The sequence below is a fragment of the Hemiscyllium ocellatum genome, chromosome 4 (genome assembly GCF_020745735.1).
Source record: "Hemiscyllium ocellatum isolate sHemOce1 chromosome 4, sHemOce1.pat.X.cur, whole genome shotgun sequence".
Classification (NCBI taxonomy): domain Eukaryota; kingdom Metazoa; phylum Chordata; class Chondrichthyes; order Orectolobiformes; family Hemiscylliidae; genus Hemiscyllium; species Hemiscyllium ocellatum.
The window spans coordinates 58,990,744-59,015,877 of record NC_083404.1 but is presented as its reverse complement, the minus strand read 5'-3'; the positions used below and the strand labels follow the sequence as shown (position 1 = coordinate 59,015,877).

Sequence of the window (25,134 nt, the reverse complement as noted above, 5' to 3'; positions counted from 1 at the left end):
CTTGTACCTTAAGGATGGTGGTCAAGCTCTGGGGGAGTCAGAAGGTGAGTTACTCACCACAGTATTCCTAGCTGTTAACCTGTTGTTGAGTTTCTGGTCATTGGTAACCCCTAAGATGTCGATAGTGGAGGATTCATTGATAGTAACACCATTCATTTCAAGGGGTGGTGGTAAAATTGTCTTTTATTGGAAATGGTCATTATCTAGCATTAATGTTGCTTGCTGCCTTTTAGTCCAAGCCTGAATATTGGACTGCTTTAGTAAGCTGGCTCTCACTTTGAAGTAGATTACTGACCTGTAAATGAAATCATATCCCAACATACCTTCAAAAAGTAAGTAAGAGAGTAAATAAATGCTCTTGTATTGTTTCTTTTCATTAGGAGTGGAAAGTCCACAAGAACTGAGCATCTTGCACTCAAATCGAGCAGCATGCTATCTGAAGGATGGAAATTGCACTGAGTGTATCAAGGATTGTACTAGGTGAGTGTAATGTTTATTATCATTTTTTTCTTGACAGAATTATGTTTTCAAGTTAATATAGAATTAGCCAGATATGAAAATAATACAGCACAAATGCCAGTGTACTCCAGCAAAATGCTAGTTTAAAGGATATATACTGATTCATAGGGGCAAACTTAATTTTAAAATTAATGAACAGGAAAGCTTGCAGACTGGAATTTATGCATGATAACCTCTATAATCAAGATTCCTATATTGCTTGCCACACAGAAAGCCTTGCACAAATTGTAAATTGAAAAATCACTTGTCCTCAGGGCCAGAGGCATCAACAGTGTGACTCACCGGGAGTAGCTCACCATTCAACTCATCAAACAAAAATGTAGAACGACCTGATCTAGTGTGTCCCAGAACTTTGTGGGAAGTTAGGGAGGAAATTGCAGGGCCCCTTGCAGAAATATTTATATCATCTATAAATACCGATGAGGTGTTGGAGGGCTGAAGAGTGGCTAATGTTGTCCCTTTGTTTAAGAAAGGAGGTAAGGAGAAACTTAGGAACTATAGACCTGTGAGTCTGACTTTGGTGGTGGGTAAGTTGTTGGGAATGATTCTGAAAGAGAGGATTTATATGCATTTGGAGGGGCAAGGAATGATTAGGGAGAGTCAACATAGGAAATTGTGTCTCACAAACGTGATTGAGTTTTTTGAGGAAGTAACCAGGATGATTGATGAGGACGGAGCACTCGAACTTACTCACTTGGACTTTAGTAGAGCCTTTGACAAGGTTCTACACGGTAGGCTAATTAGTAAAGTTAGATCACATAGGATTCAGAGTGAGCTTGCCAATTTGATATAAAATTGGCTTAACAGGTGGAACCAGTGTGATGGTGGAGGATTGTTTTACAGACTGGAGGCCTATGACCAGAGGGGTTCCACAGGAATCATTGCTAGGCCCACTTTTATTTGTCACTTATAAATGATTTCGATGACAATATCGAGGACATTGTTAGTAAGTTTGTGAATGGCAACATGACTGGTGGTATAGTAGACAGTGTAGAAGGTTATCTGCCACTTCTTGGACCATTGGACCCTCTGATCAAGATCCCTTTGTGCTGTGAGGCAACCTTCTTTGCTGTCCACTACATCTCCATTTCTGGTGTGTCTGCAAACTTAATAACTGTACCTCCTTTGTTCACATCCAAATCATTTATATAAATGACAAAAGGGAGTGAATTCAGCACCGATCCTTGTGGGACACGGCTGGTCACAGGTCTCCAGTCTGAATGCATATCTTAGCATCCATTTACCACAATACAATAATAAACTTAATCTTTTATTTACACTAAAGTTTAAAATTCTATCACTAATTCATTAGATGCAATATATTTTTTCTATGATGGTTTAGAATGTCGACTTAAACACAGCTGTGTCTTACCTACTCATCCAGATCATGATTAAATGGTGCTTGCCTTTTGCCATCAGGGGCTATCTTGTTATTCTTGCACTGGCTTGGAGTGGCTTTTCTAATTTATTGAGCAGCACTCATTAACAGTATTCATGTTCATAACAATGTTATTGCTGTTTGTGCTGTTCAGTCAGATATCTTACCCCCTGCTACAAGCTGTTTTAGCAGCTGACCAACAAGCTCAAATTTAGGTACTTCTGCTATAATTCTCCAAAACTTACTAGCTTGGTTGATATTATCAAGAGTCGTAAGTAGAAAATTTTGCACTTTTAACCAACAAAGCAAGAAGAAACTGCAGGATCAAGTTGTCTAAGGTCAAACCAGACCTTTTGCAACCTTTGTGTCATAGTTGGCCTCACATCCACTGCATCACCCTGATCAGTCTTACCTTACAAAACACTGCCTGAGCTCACTTTGCTTCCACTCATCTGCTGCTGAAACTCTCATTGTTCTTTTATTACCTCTGGATTTGAATATCATAATATTCTACATCCAGCCTTCAGTCTTGCATGTTATGTAAGCTTGAGTTCATTCAAAATTCTACTTCCTGTTTCTAACTCACATCAAGTCCCTTTTGTTCAACTCTCCTGTACCTGCTAATGTATGTCTGAGCTAATACAGCAAAATCTTTAATATTTGCATCCTTGTTTTTAAATCCTTCCATCGCCTCACTGCACCTACTTCTGTAACTTTTCAGTCTTCCTTCCTTCAAACCTCTGAGATCTCAGTGCACTCTAGTCTTTGCCTGATTTTAATCACTCCACCATTGGTAGCCATCCCCTAAGCTGCCATTGCCCTAAGTCCAGGAATTCTCTCTCAAGATCTATCTCCTAATTTAAGACACTGTTTATAACCTATCACTTTGACCAAGTTTTAGTTATCTTAGCCAATATTCCATCATGTGGTTTGGTGTCAAATTCATTTTGATACTGCTGCTATTATGTTGTTTTGAAATTTTAACTCTGTCAAAGACTCAATGTGAAAGTAAGTTGTTGAAACAAATCAAGTTTCATCTAGTTAACAACACATCAATACGTTTAATGTCATGTGGGAAAATTTCAAAAACTCATCAGCAATAGAAAAACTGAGCACTTAGCAAAGATTAGAATCATAAGGGAGATGTAGTGTAATTTTTTTGAAAAGTAGATCATATTTAATTCTTTAGTAGATGTCTTGATTTATTGATCTACATTCTTCTGTAATTTTCTGCTGTCTTCAAAACCAATTTAAAACATTTTGGTGAGTTATAAGTTCCACAACAATAACCCTGGGAAATCAGGACTGCTGAGAGTTTGGATGCATGATGTCAGGATAAAAGGGAAATTGACAGACAGTAAAAAGTGATACTCCTCAGGTATTTGGAGTTTTATCTGAACAAACAGATATTCACCATTAACCAAAATTACTTGCTTATTTTGGTTCTTTAGGAATATGAAGAAAGGGGCAGAAAACTATTGAAGAAAATAGATAAATTAAGCAAAATGCTGACAGCTATTTTTATTTTGGATGTAAGAATCACGATGGGAATCCAAATGGGGCGTCATTGTGGGTAATGAATATTAGAATCTAGGTGAGCATAATTAATAGCTAGCACATCACCTCCAGGCTTTTGTTGTCTATGTATTCATCTTTTTGCCATCCCAGCTTTCATCCTTCATAAAACTTATCTAATATTCAGCTGTATGTTCTTTTTTACACCAAATCCTGTTTGTCCAGTCTCTCTTATCAATGATTTGAGCAATCTCATCCTATTAAATTGAGTCATGTACCACTTTTTCAATAGTTACACTTTCATATTTAGGTCCCAAAATATGAAGTCCACATGCAATTATGTGTGGAAGTGGATTCTGTTATAGGAAGGATGTTATTAACCTGGAAATAATGCAAAAAATATTTACAAGGATGTTACTATAAGGAGAGACTGAATAAGCTGAGATCTTTTTCCTGGAGCACAGGATGCTGAGGGATGACCTTTTGAGGAGCATAGATAAGGTGAATAGCAGGTCTTCTCCCCAGGGTAGTCCGTAACTCAAGGGCATAGGTTTAAGATTTAAGAGAGGAAAGATTTTAAAAAGACCTGAGGGGTAACTTTTCACACTGAGTGTGGTGTGTACCTGTATATGGAATGGTTGCCAGAAGAAGTGGTCGAGGCAAGTATAATTACAGCGTTAAAAAGATATTTGGACACGTGTATAGATAGGAAGGGTCTAAAGGGATATGGGCCAAATGCAGGCAAATAGGACTAGTTCAATTTAGGAAATCTTGTCAGTATGGATGAGTTGAGCCTAAGGTTCTGTTTCCGTACAGAATGATTCTATAACAAGAGACATCCTTTACTCCAAAACAAAAGTTAGATTCTTTGCATATGCAAATAAGAAATAGAACTCCTGCTTGATAGCTCTTTAATTCTGAGAAAAAATCACTGCACCCAAGACATTAACTCTGATTTATTTCCACAGTTGCTGTGAGACCTGCTGAGCTTTCCCAGCAATTTCTGTTTTTGTCTCTGCTGCAAACATTGGTTTGCCCTGAGGCAGTTAGTGATAATCACCTGCAGAACAAGAAAGGAAGTAAGTCAGCTGGACATGAAATTAGGAGAGACAGGAATTCTCCCACTAACTCTACATTAAAGTCATTACTCAAGGCTGGCCTTTGCCCTGCCTAGTTTATATAACAATGAAGTTTGAGGTTTACTCAGAGCCTCACCAATCCAGCAACGCACTGATAATTTCTGAATGGCCAAAATGTCAGATTCCTAGGCCATAAGTACTTCTTTAAAAAAAACTACCTTTATCTATAAATCTCTTTGTGAGGGTACCCCATCTCTCAATTGCCCCTGACTCTAAATATCCTTACAAGTTTCCTGCACTCTGACTCCAGTTTCCTATGCATCTTCTTCTGGTCTTTTTATCCTACTTTAAATTGCAGAATGTTCAGCCAGTTGAGTCTTATTCTTTGAAATTCCTCACATAAACCTCCTCGCCTTATTTTAAACACCATATGTGAAGTCTTTGCAATTAGTCCCACTGTGCTTTGCTGCAGTTTGTTCCGAGGCATGGCCTTAGAAAATCTCTCCCTAAAATATTCCTAACCAATTAAGGAGAGTGGGTGCGATGATGCATCCATTCTGTCAAAGGCAGGATTTCTAAATAACCAGACCACAACCAGTGTTTAAATGACTGATCTACACATGGAGCTTTGAGGCTGTAACAATCACACAAAATGGAGAAAGGACCTTGAAAGGCTGTTTCCCACGTTTCTCGCTCTTAATTGGAGGTACTGCTATGGAGCCTCGGGCGCTGCATGAACATGAGGTCTTCGTGGGCTGAAAGGAGGGGACATTTGTTCCAGCCAAGCAAGCTTTGATGAGGGAGAAAGCAGAGTGTGGTCACTTCAGTCTGCAGACAGTGCACCAGGAGGATTTGGGATCTCAGGAGGCCATGATAGACATGTTGCATAATACTTTACTGTGCCAAGTCCTAAAGTTTAATTATCACAGCATTCTGCTACTCAGTTGTTGTCAGGTAAGTTCCAATCATTCTACTTTCCACAAGCCCCTTTGAGCAACCAGAATATTCCATTGCATGATCACAGCCGCTGCCTCTCAGTTATTGTCCTTCTTTCTTATCCCTACAGCTTACTGTGAACACTCTGCATTTCTTTGCCTTCTCTCCTTAAAGAGAAGAGAGCACACACTTGAGAGGCAGAAACAAAGCTATACAAGCTCCTCTTGCTCTGCTGTTGCTTCGATGATCCTGATACTTGCTGGCATACTGGGAACAGGTGCTCTGATTGGGAGATCCAGATTAGAGTGTTAAATAAGTTCTTAACTGGTTTGGAAATAAGCTTAATTACTGACCAAAAAAATCCAGTGGGGTTCCTCACTTTCGATTCCTAGCTCACAGAAACTGTGAAAGCAGCAGGATGATGTCAGGATTTTGACTAATTGCTAACTTTGGGTATGTAACTCCTTCATGCACACAGATGTGCATCTCCCTCCCAAATCAGAATGTCTTTGATCAAGCTTTTGGATAGGTTTCATTCTAATATTTCCCTCTGTCTCTTGTCATCCTTTTTCTTATGCTGATTTTTGAATTACTCTGTGATGTGTCTTTGCATTAGCAGTACTACATAAAGATTGATTATTATTATAGTTGCATCATGGCACTGTTTTTGATTTTTCAGTTTTTGTCAGTAACTGCTGATGCTCCAATGTGTTGCTGAAAACACACTTGGATTATTTTAGACTTATTATTACTAATGTTAGTCTCAGATCCACTCATAATTCAAACTCAATGCTGACATTATTGTATTGAGAAATTAAGCTTCATTGCTTGCTGCCTTGTAGAATTCATGTGTGTCTCATCTGTATTGTGCATCATGATTCACTGTTTGCAAACAGGAGCCGTCTGAAACAATGCTATTTTGAAAAATTGGCATGGGTTTGAATTTGATGTATCATCTAGCAAAGAGCTTTCAGGAGTCAAAGATGAAATTAAGTTGGAAACTAATATGAAAACTTATAATTTATATTGCCTTTAGTTTCAAAATGTTTATTTATAGAGAAACTTATCACAGATCACACAATCTGCAAATTCCCAGAAAATGTCCTATCATATTTTTAATTCAGCTTTATTTCAAAATGCATCTTAAAAAAAATTTTTAAAAAGAAAAGAATATTTTATATTTATATTGAAGTGCAGAAGTCATTGGTTACTTATTGACAAAATGCAATGGTTGCACACTGCAATGGAGGAAAAATCTGACTAACACAGCAATTTCTTGAGCTGCTGCAGCTGCGGAATTGGACACCACAAGACAGTTTTGCGATGATCAGTCCGTTGTGGAGTACGATACAATTAACCCATGGGGAAATGCTTTGGAAATCTGAAGCACAAAGACAGTTGGGAGTCCCTTCAGGGTTTTCAAAAGGTTAACATAGTTCAAAAGGGGGGGATTCAAGATGTTGGCAACCTAGTAGGTCTGCCCTGCTGAGCTCCACACCAGAACTCAGACAAAGTGGTGTACTCACCCTCCCTTTATTACCCAATATGGTAGAAATAGTCATTTTTCGACCCCCAGAATTGTTCAGTGTTAGTTTAAAATAATTATTAAAAGTGACTAATGGAAAGGGACCCACAAGGGTCACAGCAAGCTGGGCACCCTCCCCCCCCCCCGGCAATATTACGTTTCAACCACGGAGGGTCTGTGTTTAATTTTGACTCACCGGAAAAGGCAAAGGACTTCCTGGATGCTTTAAAATAGACTGGTTGGCTCGAATAATATGGACAATAATGTTTACTTTGTTTTTCTCTGTAATTTACCTGATTTACCCTGGTTGTTGAGTTTTTCTTAATATATGTGGGGGTCATAATTTATTTTTTCTTTTTCTCTCTCTCCTCCATTCTCTCTCCCCTCTTGATGTTCTTTTTTCTTATAATTTCCTCATGTTTTTCTGTCTTGGTATGGGATGGCAGGGGGTCGCAGTTGGGGGAGGCGATGGGTATTATATATTTCTGTTCTACCAGGAGTGCCTAGGGTTACAGTATGGATGGGAGGGGTTGAGTGCCCACTTGCTTGTTATAAGATGTGTGTAACATTTTCTTATTTTCTGTTGTCTGGGGCTGGGGAATGGTTTTAGCTAAAAAAAGCCATGAAGGGGTTAGTGGGTAGTATGAGCACCCCTGTGGGCAAGGGGGAAAATCTCCTTTCATTTGTGTTATATGTTGGTCTATTGTAGAAGTAGCTGTTAGATGTTTTGTTTTGGTAGTTGTATTTTCAAATGTATAAGAAACTGTTTTCACCTGGTGCGCTATGGGAGGGGTTCTTCCTCCAGGGGGAGGGGTCAAAGACTGTCTCGGATGGCTATGGCTGGCCATTCATTTAAATGGTGCACCTGGAATGTTAAGGTGAGTCATTCATCAATTATGAGAAAAAAAGATACTTCCAAGCTTTAGAAAAGAGAGGGTTGATGCAGCCTTGCTGCAAAAACATATTTAACCGATAAAGAGCACTTGAAGTTACAGCAGGGAGGATTCGGATGGGTATTTTTCTCATCTTTTAATTCGAAAAGTAAAGGAATTGCTATGCTCATCCAGAAGAATCTCCCATTTCAACTGTAAGACCAAATTAAGGATAGACATGGGCGGTTTATGATCCTTAAAGCTTTAATACATGGAGAGCAATATGGGATTGTGAATGTATTTTGCCCCGCCCGCCCCCGGGCACGTCCCCTCAAATTTTTAACAGATGTGCTTTTCGGGTTGATGGCCCTTGGGGTGCGTCATACAATTAAAGGGGGAGATTTTAATCGGCTTATTGATCCCAAAGTGGACAGGATGCCTAGGGGCCGTGTACGTATATCCCCGCAATCCAGGCAGTTGGTGGACCTAAACAGGGAGCTGGGGTTGGTGGATGTGTGGAGATGTCTTCACCCCGAAGGTTGGGATTTCACCTTTTTCTCTAATCCACATAAATGCTATACCAGAATTGACGTGGTTTTTTTTTGTCCCATCGACCTTTTTGATTTTGGTGCTGTCTTGTAGAATCAGAAACATAGTCATTTCCGATCATGCAGCATTTTATGTGGAGGTCAAGGTTGGTGGTAACGGGACAGGCTCGCAGCACTGGTGAATGGATCCTTTCCTCTTGAAGGATAACAAATATGTAGAATATTTTTTGGGGAAATTTAAAATCTTTTGGAACACTAATTTGGGTATGGCCAATAATCCTCCTTGCTCTGGGAGACTGCCAAGGCTTATGCAATTGGTTTGATTGTTTCTTACTTGGCAATTCAGAAGCAGTAGAGGGGAGAGCAGCAGCGTTTGCTCGAGGCTTGCTTGAAGGCAGCTGAATCAGCATACCTTGACAGACCGCCTGTAACCAAATTGTAGTGGATTACAGCCCTTAGGGCTACTTTGAATGCTGCATTCATCCAGACAGCAAAGAAATCTCTTTTGCGAAACAGAGGTTATTTGAGTGGGTGATAAACCAGGTAGATATCTAGCATACCTGGGTTGAAAGAAGAATTCCCCCCCCCCCACCGCATCTATCACATCCATCAGAGATTGTGCTAGTACTCTTAGTTGCGATGCCAAAAAGATTAATGCAGCATTTAGGAAGATCTATTCTGAGTTGTACCAATTGGAGGGCTGTGAGGACAGATTTGCAAAGACGGAGTCCTTTTTTTAAGACCTAGACCTTCCATGTGTAATTTCAGATCAGCCATCTTTTCTGATTGGCCCCCCTGATATTCCAAGAAATACAGGAGGCAGTGAGGCAGCTCCAGAGTGGTAAAGTGCCCGGTCCAGATGGATTTCAAAGTGAGTTTTATAAGGAGTTTATAGACACGCTGGCCGGGCCACTGTTGCATATGTACAACTACTCATACAGCCAGGACTGCCTCCCATCCTCTCTCAGAGAAGCAAATATTTCTATTAATCTCAAGAAAGGGAAAGCCCCAGAGGATTGCACTTTGTGCAGGTCCATATCATTACTGAACATGGATTTTAAAATTCTGTGAAAAATGCTGGTGTTATGGTTGGAGATGGTTTTGCCCTTAATTGTAAAAGAGGACCAGACAGTTTTTATTAAGGGTCATAGGTCGACTAATAATATTCGAAGAATATTAAACATGGTCCAGGTATGCCAGCAAGGGTCGATTCCGGGCTTGTTAGTTTCCCTGGATAAGAGAAAGCATTTGACTGGGTAGAGTGGCAGTACCTCTTTAATGTACTGGAGCAGTTTGGTCTTGGAGGGTTTTTTCCAAGGTTAGATTAGATTACTTACAGTGTGGAAACAGGCCCTTCGGCCCAACAAGTCCACACCGACCCGCCAAAGCGCAACCCACCCATACCCCTACATATACCCCTTACCTAACACTATGGGCAATTTAACATGGCCAATTCACCTGACCCGCACATCTTTGGACTGGGTGGGTGGCATTGTTAAATAGTGACTTGAAAGTAGCAGTTCTCACTAATGGTATAAAGTCGGACAACTTTAGTATTGGCAAAGGCAGCCAACAAGGGTGCCTTCTCTCGCTATTATTATTTACATTGGTGGTTGAGCCGCTGGCAGAGGCTATCCACAGGGACCCCAACATAATTGCCCCGGAGGTAGGGTCAGGCAGGCCCTTTATGTGGATGACATTCTTCTCTTTTTAACTGATCCAATGGCATCTGTGACCCATTTATATAAGTGACTAATCTATTTGGTTTGTTTTCGAGGTATAAAATTAATTTTATGAAGTCAGTTGCTTGTGGGGGGAACATATTAGAATATCCGATCTTGGGGATAGAACCCGTTTCCCTTTCAGGTGGTCACAGGGACATTTCTGGTATTTAAGCATTTTATCACCCCAGCCTTCAATCAATTATATAAAGCAAACTTTGTGCAATTGCGAGAGAAAATAAAGCAGGACCTTTGGTGGTGGGAAGATGTTCCAATATCTTGGTTGGGTAGAAAAGCTCTGGTCAAAATGAATGTTTTTCTTCGTTTATTATATCTCGTTCGACTGCTTACTTTGATGTTGCCTTAGCAAACGCTATGGAGGCTTTACAGTTGGCTTGCGTCTTTTATCTGGCATCATAGGCAGCCTCTTATTACGCTGGCCAAATTGCAGCCTCCACAGGGAATGGGAGGTTTGGATTTCCTGGATTTTAAGAAATATCAATTGAGTTCCTTATTACCCTATGTGGCTGACTAAGCTTGCCAGGACCCGCAGTCAATCTGGTTGGACGTCGAGGTCTCCCAGGCAAAATGCCCTCTCGTCAATTTGTTGTTTATGGACAAGATGAGGATTGTTATGGACCATTACAGAACCTGATTGTCCTTAACACGGTTAAAGTATGGAGAAAAATGCAGCAAGGTGAGGGCAGCACACAAAAAACTTCCTGTTTCACTCCCTTAGTAAGAATGTTAGGCCAGGGTCGGTGAATTCTGGCTTTAAGCTCTGGGATCCCAGAGGTGTCTCGTGTTTGGGAGATTTATTTGACGGGGAGGTCATGATGTCTTTCGAGCAGCTGAGTCAGGAATATGAGCTACCAAGGAGAGACCTCTTTTGTTACTTTCAGGTTAGGACATTATACAGAAAAAAGACTACATTGGTGGTTAGTCCCTATAAGTCTGATATGGAGAGGAGAGTGCTTCGGTCTAAGGGCGCTCTCTCGGTCAGCACCCTCTATCACTTGTTAGGCAACGTTTTGAAGGACGTTTAGCGGCTGTGCGGAATCTGGACTCAAGAATTGGAGGCGGACAATTGGAGGCATGGGAGGATATTTGGGAGGACGTAAGGAAGATTTTGATTTGTAACAGGACACAGGCTATGCAATTGAAGATACTCCACTGGGCTCATTTGGCACCAGAGCAGCTTGTGAAATTTAAGACAGGAGTATCCCCAATGTGCTCCAAATGTAAAACAGATGTTGGCACTCTTACTCATTGCTTGTGGAGATGCCACAAGTTTCATAGGTATTGGAGTGCCATAGCAAGTGTTTTGGAAGGGGTCTTGGGAACTGAGGTTAAGGTGTATCCAGTTTTGGGCTTGCCAAATCCTTTTCGGCTTGCCAAATCTCCCTATTTGGATGCACATGGGGAGAAACTGTTTAATATTCTTTCATTCTGCGTGAGGAAGAACATTCTAATGACCTGCGTGTCAGAGAATCCCCCAGGACCCTCGGATGGCATAGATTAGTTATGGAGTACGTTCCCCCTGGACTTCTTTACGAGTGTGGTGCATCAATAAACAGAGCTGTTTTATAGAACATGGTGGCCCTTTCTGCATTACATAGTAGCAGACTTGTCGGCTATATTGGTCAGGGCCTTTGTGTAGTCATGAGGGCTATGTCTGGCGGTCCAGGGGCCCCTGGGAGGAAGAATACTGATGCTCCCGGTGGTGGGGAGCTTTGGTGGGATTGCACTGAGTGCAGTAACTTAACTGAAAGTAATTTAATTTACCTTGGTTTAACTTGGTTTAATTTAGTTTTAGTTATGTATTGAATTGTAGTTTTTATAAGTTTTATTTTCCTCTCCTCAGTGGTTTGTGGAGTAGAGTAGTAATTTGTTTGCTGTTATTGTCGTTTTATTATAAGGTTGTTATACCATTTTGACTTTGTAATTTTGTAAAGAATATAAAATCTTTTTACTCAATAAAAATATTTACAAAAAAAACCATGCAGGTTCAGTGGCAATTAGGAAGTCAAATGCAATGCTACCATTCATTTCAAGAGGGGTAGAATACAAGAGCTGAGGTTGTATAAGGCTTTGGATAGACCGTCTCTGGAATGTTATGAGCAGTTTTGCTGTCTCAGGAAAGATATGTTGACCTTGATAGAGGTCCGGAGGAGGTTCATAACAATGATCCTGGGAATTAATGACTTATCATACGAGGACCAGATGTGGACTCTGGGTTAATATTCAATTTTAGAAGGATGAGGGAGAGCTCAGTTAAACTTAGAGAGTACTGAGAAGCCTGGATAGAATGGACATGGAAAAGATGTTTCCACTGATAGAAGAGACCAGGACCTGAGGGCACAGCCTCAGAATGAAGAACTGAGATAAGGAAAAATTTCTTCACCCAGAGAATGCTGAATCTCTGGAACTCGTTGCCACAGAAGGCTAAGTTTACAGCGTGTGTGTAAGACAGATATGTTCTTGAATAAAGAAATCAAGGACTATGGGGAGAAGGCAAGAAATGTGGTTGAGAAGCGCATCAGCGCTGATCAAATGGCAGAGCAGATTCAGCGGGCTGAATAGTTTAATTCTGTTTCGATCTCTCATGATCTTTTCACATTTCTCTGCCCCGCTTCTTCCCCCTTTGATAGGGATCTTGACAGCCTGCCCTTTGATGCAATTTCAATATATATCTATGATTCTGTATTAACAATGCAGAAAAGGCAGGACTTGGAAAGTGCCCCAGTCATCTTGCTGCAAAGTGACTTGATTTGAAAATATATTGATGTTCCTTTTGTGTGGTTGAATCAAAATGCTTGAACACCCTCCCTAATGGCATTGTGTGTCCACCTACACCAAATGGACTGCATGGTTCATGAAGCAGATCACCGCCATCTTATCAAGCCATCTTATCAAGGGCAACTATGGGTGGCAGTAAACATTTGGCCAGCCAAACCCATACTGTCTACCCTAGCCTAGACTGGTACTGTCTTTAAAACTTGCTCTACCAGTTGAGATGAAGCAGCAAGTGCCTTGTTGTGGCGATGCAGGACTTTCCTTTGTTACAGTGGCAAGACGTCCTGTCTCAAGTGCTGCATGCTTCAGTAGCCACCTAGTCAGGAAGAAAGTTGGAGCCAGATATCTATTATGTATTTCTCTGACACTTTGGCTTGCAAAATATTTACATCTGGAGTTTCTGGAGTGCTAATGGATAATTTGGTCAACTCTTGGACCTTGGTGGATAATCGGATCAACAACCTATCATTGAGGTTTAAGGATTGAGAAAAAGGCAAAGAAATGAAAGAAAAAGAAATATAATGAATAAAATTGAGGAATTATAATAAATTTGAGTAAGGCAAGAGAAAGAATGAGATGGAAATAACATTGAGAAAGAATAAAAGACAGAGGTTAAAGAGAGAAATAATTAAACATTCATGATTTTAAAACCTTCAACAGCAAGTTACTGAGGTTAGAAATGAAACTTCTTTTTCCAGACCTGAGAGTGGTATTGCTGGAACATAGGACCAGATTTTCATAATTCGGGCAGACAACAGGAGATGAAAAAATTCCTGACTTCACACGCCCACCTCAGGGAATTATTAGCTCTGTGATGTGATCTCCATTGCAACAGGAACAGGGAACAGCAACAGTTGGGCTTGCTGACCCTGGAAATGTTTGGACATGCACATAGGAAAATTGATGACAATGCTTTCTTTGTGCGGCCAACTGAAGAAGCACAAATTTTCTTTTTATGTTATTTATTCACAGGATGAAGGCTTCACTGGCTAGGCCAGCATTTAGTGCCCAGCCGTAATTGCCCAGAGGGCAGTTAAGAGCCAAACACATTGCTGTGGTCTGGAGTTTCCTTCCCTAAAGGACGTAGTGAACTACATGGGTTTTTCCAAAAATCAACAACTATTTCTTGGCCATCATTAGACTCTTAATTCCAGTTTTTTTTTAAAATTGAATTCAAATTTCACCATCCACCATGCCAGGATTGAAACCTGGGTCCCCAGATCATTATCTGTGTCTTTGGATTGACAGTCCAGCGATAGTATCACAAGGCTTCCCTCTGTGCAACATGTGACAATTCACAATTCATAAGTCAGTTTTTTGCCACAAGCTACTGGATGATTTTTACATTAATAACGACCATTGTCATTAAACTTGCTACCAGTAAAATCAGGACCAGTACATTTCTGTTTTGTACAAGGAGAAAAGACAATTGTACACTTGAGAATTGGGGTCGTCGAAAAAATATTCGTTTGCTGGGCCTTCCCAAATGGAAAGAGGAAGGCAAGCTTGAGTATTTTTGGAGCAGTGGCTCCCTCACATGTTGAAGCTGGAGTCTGGGTCAGGCGAGGTGCAGGTAGAATGGGCCCACCTGGTTGCAAATCGCAGGCCCGGGTCAGACCAGCGCCCCCACCCGGTCCTGTTCTGGCTTCAGTATTACAGGGAGAAGCAAATGCTCCTGGAAGCCTCCAGAACTCTTGGGAAAGATCCCCAGGCCATTGACATACAAGGGATTTAGAATTATGCTGTTTCAGGATTTTTCCCCAGCTTTGGTCCACAAGAGGAGGGCGTTTGATGAAACGAAGAAGCGTCTAAGGGATTTAAACATTCAGTACTACCTGCGCTACCCAGCGACGCTGCGTTTTAACCACAAAGGGTTCGTCTATAACTTCGGATCGCTGGAGAAGGCCAAGGAATTTTTGGACTCTCTTAAATAGATTGTAAGAATTAATCCGTGTAGTTAATGATGCTGTTCTGCACCCCCACCCCCGGTTTACCCTTTTTCTTTCCCTTGTTTTCTTTATTGTTTAATATCATCTGCAGGGGGTAGGGAGGGGGTGCTTATTTGTTCTTCCCTATATGATTTTCTTTTTTTTATATAGGCCGGGTTGTTTAGTTGATTCAGGTGAGGGGGGGAGTTTGCCTTGTCCTACCTTATTTCTTTCTTTTAGAGCGGGCTTGTTTCCCCTTTTTATTTAGTGTTATTATACTTAATTATTACCTACTGAGACTGTAACTTTATAGTTTTGTATGTTTATATGTGGTATTAACATAACTAAATGTATCTAGGTGTTGGGGTGGGGTGGGGGGGTGTTAGGATACTCACTGTTAACTTTAGCTTTATAGTACACTTGAATTTTTCTATTTTATTATGGAGTTCCTGGGTCGAGGGTGGGGCACTGGTTGGAAGAGGATACGATGGGTTTTCGGATAGGAAGTGATGCCCCCTGGAAGCATGTTTTATATTTTATATGTTTTATTTTTTTAGTTAGAAATAGTTATTTTACAATATTGGTGTGAGTGTATTAAAGAATCTCTATTTTTGTGAATTTTCTATGCTCTATACTCAGGGTGTTTTGATAGGGTTCTTCCTCCCAGGGGGTCTTGGACTTGGCTGGACAATTATGGTTAGTCATTCGATTAAATAGTGCACCTGGAATGCCAAGGGGAGTAATTCACCAATCAAAAGGAAGAAAATACTATCAAACATCAAAAAAGAAAGGGTTGATACACCTTTCTTACAGGAGACGCATTTACTGGATAAAGAACATTTGAAATTACAACAGGGTGGATTTGATCAGGCCTTCTTTTCATCTTTCAGTTCAAAAAGTAATGGAGTAATCATTGTTATTCAGAAGAATCGCCCTTTCAAAATTTTAAGTCAGATAAAAGATGAATCTGGACGGTACATACTGATTAAAGCCCTTATAAATGGAGAAGAATATGGGATTTTGAATCTTTATTGTTCCCATGGTGCATCCTTTCAAATTTATAATGGAAGCTTTCTCAGGGCTCGTCACACAATTATAAGGGGAGATTTTAATTGCGTTATGGACCTGGAGATAGACAGGATCCCCAAGAGTACTGTGGGTATATCCCCCAGATCTGATTTGAATAAAGAGCTAGGATAAGTAGACATGTGGAGGTGCCTCCACCCTCAAGACTGAGGGTGCCTCCACCCTCTCTTTTTATTCTAATCCACATAAGTGTCACACTGGAATTGATATGTTTTTTGCCCCCTTGACCTTTTTGAATTCCGTATTATCCTGCAAAATAGGTAATATAATAACTTCTGATCATGCTATGGCGTATATGGAAATCAAGACAAGGAACAATGAGATGGCCCCCCGACATTGGCATATAGATTCTTTCGTAATGAAGGATCGTAAATTCGTAAAATATTTCTCTCAAGAATTCAAAACTTTTTCGGAAATTAATTCAGGTATGGCTAGTAACCCGGCAATAATGTGGAAGACCATGAAGGCTTATGCGTGGGGTCTGATCATTTCATACTTGGCGACCCAGAAAAAACTAAAGGGAGAACAACAGCATCTACTCGAGGCTCGCTTAAGGGCAGCTGAAACAGCATATGTTGATAGGCCCTCTGTTGCTAAATTACAAAGGATTACGGCCCTTAGGACAGCCCTGAATACCGCGCTTACCCAAACGGCAAAGAGGGAAATATTATTTGCAAAGATTTTATGAATTTGGCGGTAAGCCTGGTAGATACCTAGCGTTTCTCGCAAGGAAGAAAAAGGGCCCCTCAAGCTATCACGTCAATCAGGGAAAGTGCTGGTACTCTGACTCACGATCATAAAAGGATCAACACAATCTCAGAAAGTTTTACTCTGATTTGTATAAATCGCAGGATTGTGAAGGTAGAGCCAGAAAAATGGAGTCGTTTTTTAAAAGCCTGGCCTTTCCGGACTTGACCCCGGAACAGGTGTCGGTCCTGAATGCTCCCCTAACAACCCAGGAAATACTTGACGCAATCAGGCAGCTTCAGAGTGGTAAAGCACCTGGTCCAGATGGATTTCAGGTTGAATTCTACAAAGAGTTTACAGGAGTATTAGCTGGTCCACTTATGGACATGTACAGCTACTTATATCGTCAGGGCTGCCTTCCGCCTTCATAGAGAGAAGCGAATATTTCTCTCATTCTCAAAAAAGGAAAGGACCCAGAAGATTGTGCATCATATAGACCAATATCTTTGCTAAATGTAGATTTTAAAATTCTTTCTAAAAAATAGAATTAGCTTTGAGGCTTGAGAGGGTATTGCCATATATCATAAAAGAGGACCAGACAGGGTTAATCAAGGGCAGTAGATCGTCTAATAATATTAGCAGGGTTTTGAATGTGATTTAAGTCTGTCAATAGGAAAAAATACCTGGAATAGTAGTCTCGTTGGACGCGGAGAAGGCATTTGACAGGGTTGAATGGTCATACTTGTCCTATATACTGGAAAGGTTTGGCATTGCAAAGGTATTTGCTAAATGGGTCTCAACATTGTATAATGACCCCAAAGCAATCGTGATCACCAATGGTTTAGGCTCGGATAGCTTCAGTGTGGGTAGGGGCTGTCCTTTCTCACCATTACTATTCATTCTAATAATTGAGCCACTAGCGGAAGTTATACGGGCTGACTCTAATATAACAGCCCTGAGGGTTGGCACAGGTAAAGATAAAATTACCCTTTATGCAGATGATGTTCTCCTTTTTCTTAGAATCCTTTGATGTCCATGCCCAGCCTGATCCAAGTTATTAATTTATTTAGTGCATTCTCAGGCTACAAAATTAATTTCTCAAAATTGGAGGCCGTGCCGATGGATGGTCTTGCTTGTATGTCCAACTTATTGGACGGATCTCACTTTCCCTTTCGGTGGTCCCTGGAGGGTTTTTTATATTTAGGTATTTTCATCACTCCAGTATTTAACCAGCTATACACGATCAATTTTGTGCATCTACTGGAAAAGATAAGGCAGGACCTTCAATGCTGGGAGAATCTTCCAATTTCTTGGCTAGGTAGAATAGCTCTAATTAAAATGAATGTCTTGCCCCGTCTCTTATACCCTATGAGAATGCTCCCAGTGATGCTGCTGAGGCCGGTACTGCGCAAATTATATAGTTGGCTTGATTCTTTCATCTGGAATCATAAACGGCCCCTCATTAAGTTAAAGATTCTTTCATCTGGAATCATAGACAGCCCCTCATTAAGTTAAAGAAGCTGCAGTTTCCACAAGCAAAGGGAGGGCTGGATTTTCCAGACTTTAGGAAGTATCAGCTGAGTTCCCTATTAAGCTACGTAGCTGTTTGGGTCTCGTCTGATCCGCAATTAATCTGGCTGGACAACGAAGTTTCACAAGTAAATTGCCCTCTTATTAACCTCTTATTTTTAGATAAGATGAAAGTCATTATAGACCATTATAAAAACCCGATAGTATTAAATACAATTAAAGCCTGGAAGATAATACAGCAAAACGAGGGTAATTCGCATAAAACCTCCCCTTATACTCCTATAGTGGGAGCATGGGGTCTTCAACCGGGGCTCACAAATGCCACATTTAAATCCTGGAGGTCCAGGTATATCTCCTGTTTAGGGGATCTGTTTGATGAGGGGGTCTTGATGTCTTTTGAACAGCTGCACCAAAAATTTGGACTACCTAATGGAGACCTCTTTCAATACTTCCAAATTCGAGATTATTATACAGAAGAAGACTACATTATTAGATAGCCTTTATAAATCAGATAGAGAACATAGTGTGTTGTGGCCAATGGGTGTACCCTCGGTCAGCACTCTCTATCATTTATTACATAATGAAGTGTCGGAAGACATGGAACGTTTGCTTAGAACATGGGATCAGGAATTGGGGTTGGAAAAATCCACAGAAATGTGGGATGACATCTGGGAAATGCTAGAAAAATCTCCATCTGTAATAGAACCTAGGCCATTCAGTTAAACTCCATAGGACTTGTATAGCACTGGAACAATTGGCAAAATTTAGGGCAGGAGCATCTCCAATGTGTCCCAAATGTAAAAAAAGAGGTGGGCACTCTCACACACTGCTTATGGACATGTCATAAGATCTGCAAATACTGGGTCAGAGTAGCAAATGCTTTGACAGAAATCTTGGGAACGGAAATTAGAGTAGATCCAGTATCTCTTCTCCTGGGCTTTTCGAGCTTGTCTTCCCTGGATATGCACAGGAGGAAATTATTTTCCGTTCTCTCCTTTTTTGCAAGGAAAAATATCTTAGTAAACTGGGTAGCTGAGGGTCCTCCAGGACTTCAGAATTGGCACAAGTTAATCATGGTATGTATTCCCCTTGACTTCCTTACAAATATGGTGTACCTAAAAACTGAATTACTCTATAAAACATGGAAGCCCTTCCTGAATTATATAAATACAGATATTTTGGCCATTTTGTCAAGGGCTTTCATCTAGTTGTGGGAGCAGTTCTGGCTGGTCTAGGGTCCCTTGGGGGAGGAATCCCGCATGAGTACGGGTTTTATTATGATTTGATGCTAATTGGTTCTGAGCATGTACTTCACTTTTTAATTTCTATGTTATCTTTTTTTTTCTCTTGAGTAATGTAAGATTTTTATACGTTCCGGTTAGTTATAGGTTAGATTAGTAGTTAGTTGAGTTTTGGTTTTTTTATTTCTTTTTGTTTGATAGGTTTTGGTTATTATTTATTTAATATTTAATTGTATATTAATGTTTGTATTTGTGTTTTTATTTTGTAAGTTTGTAAAAACGTTAAATTTTCAATAAAAATATCTTTTTTTAAAAATGACTTTTTCAATGTAACAGTTATACTGATCTTTCTAGTTTTTTTTAATGTAATGTGTACCCCAGTTTTTCTCCCTTTTCCCTTTTTGTAATCTAATAAAGAAACTTCTCTTGACCCTGTGATATTCATCAGTCAGCATATTCCACCCTGATCTCATTTCACAATTGCTGCCTCGCCAACCAGTTTTTTTTTTCTGGCATCTAGTGGCATATGAGGCAAATAAAGCACCTACTTTCTTTTCAGTCTATAATTATATATCTCTCATTAAAGGCTGCCAGTGTATAGTACTCTATCTAATCCACTGCAATAATTCTTTCTTGCTTTGTAGGAGTTGGGTCGAAGAGACAAATGAAAATAATTAACAGTTAATGAAGGAGAAGTTGAAGAACTCTGAGAGAAAAAAATTAAACCAATATGGGAAGTCCCAACCATTGCATTTTGGCCACATTTTAAATTCCAAAGGAATCATGGGTGACAGTCAAATGGCATTTTCTGAAGGAATGTATTGAAACACCAGCACTAATAGAATTAGAGTTATGCTTAGATTTATTGTCACATGTACTCACATGAGTATAGTGAAAAGTTTACAAGTTGCTACTACTGTGACATAATATTTCATAATATGGAGTTTGACACCATAGTGTGCAGCTGAAATGATTCATGTTAATGCCTTGGATGAGGCAGCTAGATAAACGAGGGAGAAAAGGACAGAAAGGTATGTTGATGAAATCGGATGAAAGAGGATGTGTGGAGACTTATGTAAGGCAGAAGCACTGGGATGGATCTGTTGGCCTTTTCCTTGCGCTGTGAAAACTGTATAATAGTTTGATTTTATTTCCCTAGAGCTTTAGAGCTGCAGCCATTTTCGGTGAAACCTCTCTTGCGACGGGCCATGGCTTATGAATCCCTAGAACGTTATCGGCAGGCTTATGTGGATTATAAAACAGTACTTCAGGTGGATAGCCGGATCCAACTTGCAAATGACAGTGTCAACAGGTGAGCATTTATACATTTAACTAATGTAATGGCTGACCTTTTTTTTGTTAGTGTATAGAAGATTAGAGATAAATACTTCATATTTGCATAACATTTAATCACCCAGCCCTTGGACTTTTATACAAGTTTTGTCCTGCTTTGCCTAAATATTTTGTTTTCACTTGCCTCAATCAACAAAAATGAGTCATATTTTACACCGTGAGGGCCTGCTGGTGTTCGAGCTTTTGCAAATTTAAAGTCAAACAGATTTTTAACCCTCGTTCATCTTTAATTTACATAGCTTTTCTTGGCCTTTTACCGTAACTTTCAGGGAAGATTTTTGGAACCATAGGACGAGTGATGTTAACCGTTAGTTAGCAATCAATGTTGTTGAAGTAAAACCAAAATGATGTGATTAATAGGCAGTTAAGTAGGTTTCTGGATTGAGAAGGGACTGAAGGATATGATGAGAAGGTGGGGTGATCCATCAAAAATAGATCACCTTTTCTAAAATCGAATTTCGCTTTGTGAAGGAAAGTTGGGAGGATATACATCAACTCAATACATCTCTCCTCACATGGTCTGGCCTACATGTGACTCCAGACCCACAGCAACATGGTTGACTCTCAACTGCCTTCTCAAATGGCCAAGGAAGCCACTCAGTTGCATCAATCACTACAAATCTGAACAAAGAAATGAAACAGGATGGACCACCTGGCATTGATCTAGACATTCTAGAAAAGACAACAGCTCGAGCAGCCCTGTCAATCATCCATAGTACACCTGACTGACTTTGGAGGCTAGTGCCACAATTGGGAGAGCTGTCTCACAGACTAGTCAAGCAACAGCCTGATATATCATACTCATAGAATCATAACTTACAGAAAATGACTCAGACAACACCATTAACATCCCTGGGTATGTCCAACCCACAAGCAGAATAGACCCAGCAGAGATGGCAGCACAATGGTGTACAATGGGAAGGAAATTGCCCTGAGAGTACTCAACATTGACTCCAGATCCCATGAAGTCTCATACCTTCAGGTTAAATCTGGGGCAAGGAAACTTCCTGCTGATTATCAGTTACTGTCCTTCCTCAGCTGAAGAATCAGTATTCCTTCATGTTGAACTACACTTGGAGGAAGCACTGGGTGTGACAAAGGCACAAAATGTACTGTGGGTGGGGCATTTCAATGTCCACCAGGAGCAGCTCAGCAGCAGCACTACTTATCAAGCTGGTTCGGTCCTAAAGAACGTAACTGCTAAACTGAGTCTGCAGTAGGTGGTGAGGAAAGCAACAAGAGAAATAAACATACTTAATTTCATCCTTACCAGTCTATCATCTGCAGGCACAACTGTCCATGAAAGTATTGGTAAGAATAACCACTGCAAGAAGACGAAGTCCTACCTTGACATTGAGAATAACTTCCATTGTCTTGTATGGCACTATCGCCATGCTAAATGGGACAGATTTGGAACAGATTTAGCAACTCAAGACTAGGCATCCACAAGACACAATGGGCCATCAGCAGCAGAGTTGTACTCCAACACATCTGTAACCTCGTGACCTGGCATATCCCCACTCAACCATTACCATCAAACCAGGGGATCAACCCTGGTTCAATGGAGAGTGCAGGAGGGAATGCCAGGAGCAGCATCAGGCATACCTGAAAATGAGGTGTCAACCTGGTGAAGCTATAAACAGGACCATCTACATGCCAAACAGCATAACAGGAGGTAGATTTAAGTGATCCCACAACCAGTGGATCAGGTGTGAGCTCTGCACCCCTGCCACATCTAGTAGTGAAAGGTAGTGGACAATTAAACAATTCAGTGGAGGAGGTTTCACATATATTTTCATCCTCAATGTTGGAAGAGCCCAACACACAAGTACAAAAGATAATGCTGTGAAGCATTTGCAACAGTCTTCAGCCAGCAGTGCCAAGTGGAACATCCTTCTCAGGCTCCTCCACTATTCCCCAGCATTACAGATACGAATCTCTAGCTAATTCGATTCACTCCATGTGATATCAAGAAATAGTTGGAAGCACTGTACGCATCAAAAGCCTTGACAATATTTTAGCACCCATGCTGAAGACGTGTGCTCCAGAACTTACCACATCCCTAGCCAAACTCCTCTAATGCAGTTACAATGCTGGCATTCAACCGACAATATAGGAAATTGCCTGGGCATGTCCTGGACACACAAAGCAGGACAGATCCAACCTGGCCAATTACTGCCAAATCCATTTACTCTCTATCATCAGTAATGAGAAATGTCATCAACAAAACTATCAAGCAGCACCTGTTGAGCAATAACTTGCTCAGTGAAACCCAGTTTAGGTTCCTCCAGGGCAACTTAACTCATGATCTCATTCAACCTTGGTTCAAACATGGTTAAAGAGCTGAATTCAGAGGTGAGGTGAAAGTTAAGGAATTATGCCTATATACTATTGTTCCTTTGCACCCGCTACAGACATAAACTTCATAATGTTGAAGAGCCAGTAATAATTACAAAGTCTCCTTTTCCACTGTACAGCATTGCTGATATTAATTTGATTTCTTAATAAAGACCTCATTTGGCCTCTTCCCAATTCCAGTGCTATTGCAAGATGATAACTTACCTGAGCCACACACACACACTTGTTCACCCATGCTTACCTGTACATTCTCAAACCCTGAGTTTTTTCACAGGCTTTTGACAGTGTCATCAGTTTGGTGATCCAGTGCACAAGAATAAAAGGGAAATTATTGAGAAGATAGTTTAGAGCTTTGACCTATTTAAATCTGATGATTATATTTTCACAATGTCTCTGCAAGAACTCAGTTGTTCACTACCAGGAACATGTTTTAAAACAAATCACAGGCCCAAATTACAGTGCAGTTACTTTTATCTGTACTTGAAGACTGATTTTATGTTCTTGACTGTCATACTGTGAGAGACATTGATTTAAATTGTTCATTGTGTTGCTGCAACTTGCCTACTTTGGGGCTCATGTTTGACAGAGTCCTTAAAAATAAGTAATGGTTGGTAAAGCAGTGAGAAAACAAGACTAAACATATAAATTAACTCGATTAAATAAAACAGCATGCACCTATTGCTAGTTGTGGTTCATAATTATTGCCTGTGTAAACAGCAACTACTGGCTGGCCCATTTCTGCTGGATGAGGTATGTTCAAGCAGTTGAGATTTAGAAGTGATTCCCTACCTCTGACTGATATTTTTAGAGAGAGCCTGTAACTGAAACAATATACTTTCTACTGAAGTAGGAAAAGCTATATTCTCACTGCATGTTGAGAATATATTGCCAAGTTGTGGGATCCCAAATTAAGTTGCAGTTTTTAGATCAAAGTTAACTCTTTGATATTAAGTATAGAGTAGCCTAAACAGCAACTGCTTAGATTTATGTAGTGCCTTTAACATAATAAAACATTTCAAAGTATTTTGCATTAGAAAGCAAAAACCTTGATCAAAGAGTATGTTTTAAGCAATGTATTAAAGGAAGAAAGAGAAGTATAGAGAGAGAGAGAGAGGTGTAGAGCCTAGGACCGAGGACCAAATGGAATTTAACTTAGATAAATGTGATGTGTTGTATTTTGGTAAGGCAAACCAGGGCAGGACTTACACAGTAAATGGTAGGGTCCTAGGGAGTATTGCCAAGCAAATAGGGTGCAGGCACATAGTTCCTTGAAAGTAGAGTTTGCAGGCAGATAGAGTGATGAAGAAGGTATTTGGCATGCTTGCCTTCATTGGTTATAACATTAAGTATAAGTCATGTTGTGGGTTTATAGGACATTGGTAAGGCCACTTTTGGAATACTGCATGCAGTTCTGGTCACACTTCAATAGGAAGGATGTTGTTAAACTCAAGAGGGTGCAGAAAGGGTTTATAAGGATGTTGCTAGGACTGGAGGGTTTGAGCTATATGGAGAGGCTGGGCTTTTTTCCTTGGAGCATGGGAAACTGAGATGTGACGTTATAGAGGTTTATAAAATCATGAGCATTAATAGAGTTAATAACCAAGTCTTTTTCCTTGGGTAGGGGAGTCCAAAACTAAAGGGCATAGTTTAAGGTGAGAGGGGAAATACTTAAAAAGGACTTGAGGGTAATATTTTCATGCAGAGGATGGTGTGTGTCTGCAGCTGCCAGAGGAATTGGTGGAGGTGAGTATAATTTAAAAGGCGTCCGGTTGAGTACATGAGTAGGAATTGTTTGGATAGATATCGGCCAAATGGGACTGGGTCAGTTTGGGATGTCTGGACAGCAGATGAGTTGGACCAAAGAGTCTATTTCCATGCGGTATAACTCTGACTCCATGACTGTATTACTGTTACCAGGATATGATTAATCGTTCAATCCTTTCTTGTTCAAATGTAGCAGACTTCAGTCGGCACACACATATGGCATGTTGTTCTTTGTTGATATTCGGTGAACGGTATTGCCTATTGACCATCCTGGGCATGTATGGCTTTCTGATGAGTC

At 40.4% G+C, this 25,134-nt stretch overlaps 1 protein-coding gene across 1 annotated transcript in view; it reads left to right on the top strand.

Moving 5' to 3' along the window:
• LOC132815389 (sperm-associated antigen 1-like) overlaps window positions 1–25,134 on the top strand; it is a 127,116-nt gene that overhangs the window by 62,949 nt on the left and 39,033 nt on the right. Inside the window, exons 11-12 of the mRNA XM_060824281.1 lie at window positions 381–480; window positions 20,521–20,673. Of these exons, the coding sequence (XP_060680264.1) occupies window positions 381–480; window positions 20,521–20,673 (253 nt within the window). The remainder of the gene's footprint in view (window positions 1–380; window positions 481–20,520; window positions 20,674–25,134) is intronic.